This window comes from Ochotona curzoniae, unplaced genomic scaffold, assembly GCF_017591425.1.
Source record: "Ochotona curzoniae isolate NIBS_2020 unplaced genomic scaffold, NIBS_Ocur_1.0 contig_331, whole genome shotgun sequence".
Lineage (NCBI taxonomy): Eukaryota > Metazoa > Chordata > Mammalia > Lagomorpha > Ochotonidae > Ochotona > Ochotona curzoniae.
Genome location: NW_024465803.1, coordinates 142,481 through 151,311, shown reverse-complemented (window position 1 = coordinate 151,311; position 8,831 = coordinate 142,481). Strand labels below are relative to the sequence as shown.

The window sequence follows — 8,831 nt, the reverse complement described above, 5'->3', positions numbered from 1 at the left end:
TGCTATCATCATTTGGCTGAGGTAGTTATTCCGACTGTTCTTTCCTTTCTCTTGGATGTGCTTTCCAGGCCTCAGTGGGCTGCCAATTCCAGGTGGATCCAGACCAGCTGTCCAATACTCCTTTTCAACTAAGGAGTACCGGTCCTTACAAGACCTGAGCCAGTCAATCCTGCCCAGTGGAGCCCCACCCTCAGTGCTCACTGAGCTAGCACCACCATGCAGGCATGTAAAGTATCCTAGCCATGTGATCTGAGGCCTGCCACACCATCTACTCCCAGGACCCATTGCACTGACCAGCCAAGCATTCAGGCCAGGCAACAGAAACCACCACACATGCAGCCACTGGGGTTCATAAACTGTGCTTATTGCAGAGCTGTGCCTAAGGTCCCAGACAAGGCTACCAGGGACCCAGTGGATCTCCTTCACGCAGGCATTATGAGTCCAGCACCAACATCACCCTGACTGCCACGGCTTGCCTCAACTCATTTTCCACCAGCATGTGTTGCAACCTGGCTCAGTCTTGTCTTCCCCCACTTCCACTTCACGTTGCTGTGTGCTGTGGCCTTTCCTAATACAATCCATCTGGAGGTTTAGCCGGACCTAGGTTGTGGCTGAGGATTGCATGGGTTCGTGGGTGTGTTCATATTTTTCAGAGGCATGTGGTAATAAGGTCATTTCCACAGGCTCAGTACAAATGATGTGGAATCTTCTTTTTCCTAAGTCTGCGCTCATTGGTCTTGTATAAGAGCCAAAATACTTTTTCAACTCCCATATTGTGCACCAAACCAAATGTTACCAGGAAAGCTCAGTGAATCTTTCCTTTAACATGGTGTAGAAACAGAAAATGGAAACTAGTCTAATTATTACTTGTTAATGGACCAGCTGAACTTGGAAGAGGGGAGGAGGAAAGCAACTCCCAGGAGGGGCTCAGAGATCTAATGCCTTTTGAAAGGAGAGAGGAAATGACATCATAGTTTATTTTAATTTCTCTTATCCCATAGGAAGTCTGATGAAATGCCATTTGAAAAGAAGCATGCCTCAGTTGTTCCTGAGAACAACCTCGAGAGTGAGAAAAATCTCAGTCATCTTGACAAGATCCACATTTGTCAGCAGTCCTTTGAACACAATGGGAAAGAGAAAGCTTTCAGCAGGCAGAAGATAGTCCTTACTTGTGAGCATGTTTATACCAAAGACCTATGCAATCAGCAACCTGTCAGTGTGGGAGAAGCAATTCATGTTGGCCACTATACATCTTTCCTTACCCCCAAACAGAGAACTGACTCAGGAGAAAATCTGTATGTGTCAAATGAATGTAAAGAAATCAGGAACCACAAGTCAGAACTCATTAGAGTTCAAATCCTTCAAATTGCAGAGAATCCGTATGAATACACCGAGCATGGAAATTTCATTCAGCAGCAGTTATCTCTCATTAGGCATAAGAGAAAGCACCCTGGGCAAAAATCTTATGAATGCAGTGAGTGTGGGAGAGGTTTTTCTCTTAAGTCAAGCATGAGATTACATCAGAGAATCCACTCTGGGGAGAAACCATTTGATTGTAGTGATTGTGGAAAACCTTTGGCCAGCAAGTCAGAATTCATTCATCATCAGAGAAAGCACACTGGGGAAAAGCCTTATGAATGTAGTGAGTGTGGAAAAGCTTTTATTCGTAAGTCACACCTCATTAGGCATCAGAGAACGCACACAGGGGAAAAACCTTATGAATGTAGTGTGTGTGGAAAAGCTTTTGCCACAAATTCACAATTCGTACATCATCAGAGAATTCACACAGGTGAAAAACCTTTTGAATGTAGTGAGTGTGGAAAAGCTTTTATTCGAAAGTCACAACTCATTAGTCATCAGAGAATCCACACAGGTGAAAAACCTTTTGAATGTAGTGAGTGTGGAAAAGCTTTTTTTCATAAGCCAGACCTCGTTTGGCATCAGAGAAGGCACACAGGGGAAAAACCTTATGAGTGCAGTGAGTGTGGAAAAGCTTTCCTCAGAAAGTTCGACTTCATTCATCATCAGAGAATCCACACTGGGGAAAAGCCTTATGAATGTAGTGAGTGTGGAAAAGCTTTTATTCGTAAGTCACAGCTCATTAGTCATCAGCGAATCCACACTGGGGAAAAACCTTATGAATGTAGTGAGTGTGGAAAAGCTTTTATTCGTAAGTCACAGCTCATTAGTCATCAGCGAATCCACACAGGGGAAAAACCTTATGAATGTAGTGAGTGTGGAAAAGCTTTTGCCACAAATTCACAATTCGTACATCATCAGAGAATCCACACTGGGGAAAAACCTTATGAATGTAGTGGGTGTGGAAAAGCTTTTATTAAAAAGTCATACCTCACTAGTCATCAGAGAATTCACACAGGGGAAAAACCTTATGAATGTAGTGAGTGTGGAAAAGCATTTTCTGATAAGTCAACCGTTAGAAAACATCAGAGAATCCATACTGGAGAAAAACCTTATGAGTGTAATGAGTGTGGAAAACGCTTTTTTCATAAGCCAATCCTCCTGAGACATCAGACAACACACACTGGAGAAAAACCTTATGAATGTAGTGATTGTGGAAAAGCTTTTTTTCGTAAGTCAGACCTCGTTTGGCATCAGAGAATCCACACTGGGGAAAAACCTTATGAGGGCAGTGAGTGAGGAAACGCTTATATTCGTAAGTCACACCTCGTTAGGCATCAGAGAATGCACACAGGTGAAAAACCTTATAAATGCAGTGAATGTTGAAAATCTTTTAGTATCCACTCAGGTTTCATTCATCATCAGAATATGCACACTGGGGAAAATCTGTATGAATGTAGTGAGTGTGGAAAAGCTTTTATTCAAAAGTCACACCTCATTAGGCATCAGAGAATGCACACATGTGAAAAACCTTATGAATGTAGTGAGTGTGGAAAAGGCTTTTTTCGTAACACACACCTCTTTAGATTCTGAGGGTCCAAAAAGGGGAGAAATTTTATGAATGTAGTGAGTGTGGAATAGAATTTTCTGATAAGTCAACATTTGATTACATCAGAGAATACACACAGGTGAAAAACCTTATGAATGTAGTGAGTGGAAAACCTTTATTTTTTAAATCATACGAATAAATGTAAGAATATAATATAATATATCTCATTAGACACCAGAGAATCCATACTGGGGAAATACCTTATGAATGTAGTGAGTGTGAAAAAGATTTTTTCATGTGGCACACATTATTAGACATCAGAGAATCCAAAGTGTGGAAGAATCCTTTTGAATGTCGTGAGTGTGTAAAAGCTTTTTCTCATATGTCACACCTAATCATAGATCAAAGTATCCACACAGGAGAAAACTTATGAATTCATTGTGTATCTTAAAGCCTTTACTTACCAAACAGGTTTAATTTGCCATCAGGAAATGCATACAGGATAAGAAACACACGAATGTATTGGGTAAGAAACACACGAATGTATTGGGTTGAAAATCCTGTTGCAAGCAGTCAAGTTTTGTTAAACATCAGAATTCACATAGGAAAGCACGAATGTATTACATGTGTGTTAAAATTCACCCAAACATTTTGAGCACAGTGCAAAGCATACGTGCTTTAGTAATTAGCATATTCAAAGAAACGGGCAAACATACTGCATTGACTGAAAAATCATTTTTCTGAAGTCAATCGTTAGCAGAGTCACGGACCTCAGCACTACAAAAAATGTAATCACAAAGAATAGCTGCCATAAACCTGTTATTATTGTCTGTCAGAGCTGATAAAGTGAATGAAGAAAGAACCATTAGCAAGAGTGCAAATATAAAACATTGTAAAACGGCAATGGATGTGGAAACATACTTTGAAAGTCTCAGCAAGTGTTTATTAAACATGAGGAGTACCATTTTATTTCAGAATCGAGGTTATTTCTTACTAAAATAATTAAGATGCAAGTTGTATGTAATCTCCCTTTGCTGTGAGGTTGTAAATGGGAATTCTGCTTTCAGATTTAATGTTGATACTAAATGCTCAGTGTATAACATTTGCTTGAAATACCATGTTTCTCACTTACACATTTATCTTTTTTAGAATCTCAAAATTCCTCATCCTATTAGAGAATTATATTGGAATCACAAATACCAAGTGATGCATGTGGCAGTTGTAGTGATAAAGACCCAGGTGTGAAGGATGAAACTTGTGCAGAGGCAAGATTCTTTTGTGAGATCTGGCCAAATGTGGATCCTTTTTGGCCACTGTCTCTCCTTGAATAATAAGTATGGCAGATTGCTCCTGCATCTTTGCCTGCTTATTCCATGCAGGACGCCATAGGCACATGGTACACTGTGTTTCCAAGACAAAGCCCTGAGAGTGGTCTCAGCTAACAAAGACTGCATCTTGGCCTGTTCACTGGGCATACATCCCGAGTAGTAGCACGCTGTATCCCAATTTCTCTGTCCCTGCGAAGCTGTGCTAGAATTTCCCTGATAAGCAACTCTGAGAAGTGAAATGTAACCTTTATTCTGTTTGCCAGTCACATGTAATGATCATACCCAAAGGCATAGCTTTCAGCCCAGGTGCTAGCTTATCTTGGTCTACCTGCACATGGCCTAAAACATTAAGCTCCCAACCCTTTAACAGAATGTAAGTGGGAACTTGATTAGAATGTCCAGAGAGATAGGCATGCCTACTGGCAAGATACAATAACAGTGTAGGGTGGGAGTACTATCAAGACCACCTTTCTGCCTTCCCCCTCCATTTTATACATATGCTTGAATGATGTTTTCAATAAATGGACATCCCTCACCAGTTTGTCTCTGGTGCTTTTTCAGCCAAGCTACCACATTGTCATGGCCCTGAGGAGTCTCTGGGACTGCTATTCAAAAAACACCCAAGGCTGTGTTAGGCATTTCTCAAAGACAAAAGAATTGTCTGTCATCAGACTCTTGGAGTTCCTCTTTCAGGTGGAGTTTATGTGTCAGCTGCCACCACTACTGCTCAGATTCACACTGATTCCATGCATTATGGCTTCCCACATTACATGTCTGTATGTGTGCCTTTGCTACAGCTCATGTAAATGGTGCCATCTACCGGCAATTAGGCCTCCTTACAGATGAAGGCAAACAAAAACAAAGACGAAATTCTCACGGCTTATTAGCTGCTAGTTGGTTCCCACTGCATTTGTGATAATACTGAACTGGACATGGCTAATGAGAAGTGGCCACGAGGGCAACTGCCATACTCCCTGTATTTACTAAATTCTTCCCTCAGATCCATATTCTTCCAAATCTTTGCTATAGATACAAGAAAAGAGGGGAACCAGGCAGCGAGAACAGAACTGGTACCAAGAACTGGACGGTAGGCTGTTTCTTCCAAAAGTCCTGGGGCAACATCTGGCTTAGCAACTCCATCAAAGCACATATTTAGCAAAAACAAAGCTTGCAGAGTTCCTCAGGAAAGGATTTAGGATGTGAGGACTAAACGCATTGATGGAAGGAGTGGTAGAACATTGTGTGATTTATTTCCGGGTTAACCCAGGGCCATGACCAACAACAAAACTGCAATCAATAACCAGGCAACAGAGCCAGGGAGGTTTGTGGAAATTGATTTCATTGGAATTAAGTCAAGAAAATATGGATATAAACTTACTGTGTTTATAGGTACTTTCCCAGGATGGGAAGAAGTTTTCCTACTAAGACTGAAATTGGCAACCATGACTGCTGAAAATTGTTACATGAGATTGTTGCTAGGTGTGGTCTGACTCTCCATAAAGGCTCAGTTCATAGCCCTGACTTTATTGCCCAGGTGTCACAAGGAATAGCCCAAGCTTTGGGGATAAATTGGAAATTACATTGTGCTTATAGACCCCGAAGCTCTGGCCTGGTAGAGAGTAAATCAGCCCCTAAAGGAGACCTTGGTCAAATTATCCCTAGAGACTGGTGAAAATTGGGTGGGCATGCTGGCTTTTGTCCTACTTAGAACAAGATATAACTCCAGCATTAAATGGTTCACTCCATTTGAGACTATGTTTGGGAGACCCCACCTGATTTGCCCAAGATGGGAGAATAAGCCCTGCAAATTATCTGCTGTGATCAGCTTTTAAGTTCCTTGTAGGCTTTCCAGAAAGTCCAAAAGAACTGATATCTGACCTGGAGGCAGCTTTCCGGCCAGTCCAACCACCTTGTTTCTGATGAGGTTACCATGTTTGGATCAAGAGACATCAAACTGAAGCCCTGCAGCCATTCTGGAAAGGACCATGTGCTATGATCCTAACCACTCCAACAGCCATTAAGGTAGATGGGAACAAGTTATGGATTCATCACTCTCAGGTTGAAAAGGACACCAGCTCCAGGGAGCAATGGTCACCAACCCACAGGACACTAAGCCCACTTTGGCATGCGGTGATGGTCGCAGTTCCTCAAACATCAGGTAAGAAATGGAGAATTGTCAGACACTCTTGGGACCCACTAAAGATAAGGCTTATCAAAGAAACTCTTTAGCACCTATGTAATATTAATGTTGTTGATCTTAAATAGAAATAGAACGGGTGGGGCTATATCGCATTCCCTACATCAATTGATTAACTGTATTTGGGAGTTAAAAAAACAGGATGGGAGTGCAGTTAAGCAGGTGTCCACCTATGGGGCCCATACATATTGGTCAGTTGTCTTTCAACTCTTTGGCAATTTTTGGAATAGTCTAAAACTAATCCTCTATGTATGTGGGAGGAAAGACATGGAACAACAATTATTTTTAATACCCAGTTTTACATATGCCCTGATCATGAAAACGCATATTGTGGAGGTACTGGGGACTATAACTGCTGTGCATGGGGCTACAAAACAATAGCCCCTGGTGTCTCGAATCCCAGACAGTTATATTGCCTTCAAAAGAGAAACAACTCTGCGACCTTGTAAAGTATGTAAATGTAACCCTATAAATATTCAGGTTTAAAAAAATACAAAACTACAAGATTGCATCTGGAACACAGGATTCACATGAAGTTTGTGACTATGTATTCCTGTTTGGAGCCAGATGCAATATTTACCGTAAAACGTGACTGTCCTAAAATGCCAACCAACTCAATTGGCCCCAGTAGATAGATTATACCTCATGTGCTTCTGGTCCAGCCGCAGGATTCAGTTACCTCTTCCATAGAGTAAATTACAGCACTGCAAGCAACAGGTCACCCTTAGAAGGTAAGTAAATTTCTTTCTTAAATATGTTAGACTCAGGTTTTCTTTTTCTTAATGCAACAAATTCCAGTGACACCCAGGATTGCTGGCCATGTGTCAACCCTGAACCACCATGTTATGTAGGCATTGTCACCAACAGCACTGCAGAACAACTACCCCAACATATCCACAATGTAAGTGCTGAACAAACCCATGCCCAGGTGCTTTGCTGGTGGGGTAAGGAACCCAAGCTCACTCTTGGGGATCTTGGAGGATGAGTTACCTGTTTCTTAAATACTGAGCTTAATATCGGTAAGTCCCCATATCAAAATTCATGCAGCCAACTATACAAACTCATCCTTGGGGACCTTGTAGATAATAGTTACCTAGTAGCTTCAGAAGGATCATGGTTTGCTTATACTATAGGAATCACCTCCTGCCTTTCAAAGACAGGATTATACAGGAAGAAGAATACACTGGGAACTGGCCCACCGAAAAAAGAGGGCTGCCCCTGCCCCTATTACCAGTTATGGTTCGATTGGGAATATCTGGATCCACAGCTCCTGGAGGGGCTGCCCTCATAACTGGAAGCAAAAACTTCCACATATTAGGTAAATATTCTCTGAATAAGAAACTTCAATGTCCAACTAAAATCTTCCTTAAACTCCTTGCCTAAGTTGGTCCTCCAAAACAGATGAGGAATAGATCTGTTTTTAAAGCAAGGAGGCCTTTGTATGGCCCTGGGAGAAACCTGCTACTTCTATACACATCATTCTGCAATAATGTGAAAAGACTATCTCTAGTCAGAAACTGTCTCAAGGAAAGAAAAGAGCTAAGACACAACCAACAAAACTGATTTGAGAGCCTATTCTCTTCATCACCTTGGTTCACCACTTTGGTTATGACCATCTCTGGCCCCCTTCTGTTTTTGCTTTTAGGACAAATGATACACCCTTGTATTATTGTTAATTGCTTGGCTGACTGTATAAAACAAAGATTCAGTACTGTTAGACTAATGGTCCTCAGATCTCAGTGTAACACAATTTGTAATGATAATGATGCATTTGACTTTAGTTACTAGAAGAGGGGGAAATGTAAAATCCAATCACCAACTGGAGTCCGTTTGATTCAGGCCTGCACAAGATTGCTAACCTGCTCTCTATACTTCTATACAAAATGCTTTGCCAGCTGCCTTCTTTCTGGGCCAGATCACAAGGAGCAACATGCCCTGTCAGCAATTGTTGGTTTCAAGGAATGATTTATTCACCCATTATTCTTATGGTGGCCTCCTGTGGCTACCTATGGCCACCAATGGTTCCCGGGGCAGCCTCCTGTGACCGCCCAACTTACTTGCTTCCCATGACTGTGTAACATTTTACATAAAAGCCCTCCTAACTCTCACATTTGGGTCACTCTCTAAAGGAAAGGAGAGTTGACCCCAGCTGGTTAGTTTACCTGCCTACTGAATAAACATTACTGATTAGCAAAGTAGTCTGGACTGCATTTCTTGGGGAGAAACTCAGCTTGGGTGCAAGACTCGAATGGAGAACTAGGATCAATTTGGATCCTTGGAGATTCTCATTGATGGAAAAGTGAAACACTTTCATAGTACCAGTGTTGACAAAGCCCTAGGCTTCAGAACATTTTCAGCAGATTTGCACACTCACACTTATGGAACAACCCAGCCCCTT

General features: G+C 41.6%; 1 protein-coding gene across 1 annotated transcript; it reads left to right on the top strand.

Moving 5' to 3' along the window:
- The first annotated feature begins 1,014 nt into the window (after positions 1-1,014).
- LOC121156216 (zinc finger protein 260-like) lies at positions 1,015-3,414 on the top strand. The gene is given in 2 exon segments (XM_040979787.1): positions 1,015-2,917; positions 3,362-3,414. Coding segments are annotated over 2 exon segments (1,956 nt in total).
- The last annotated feature ends 5,417 nt before the right edge of the window (positions 3,415-8,831 follow it).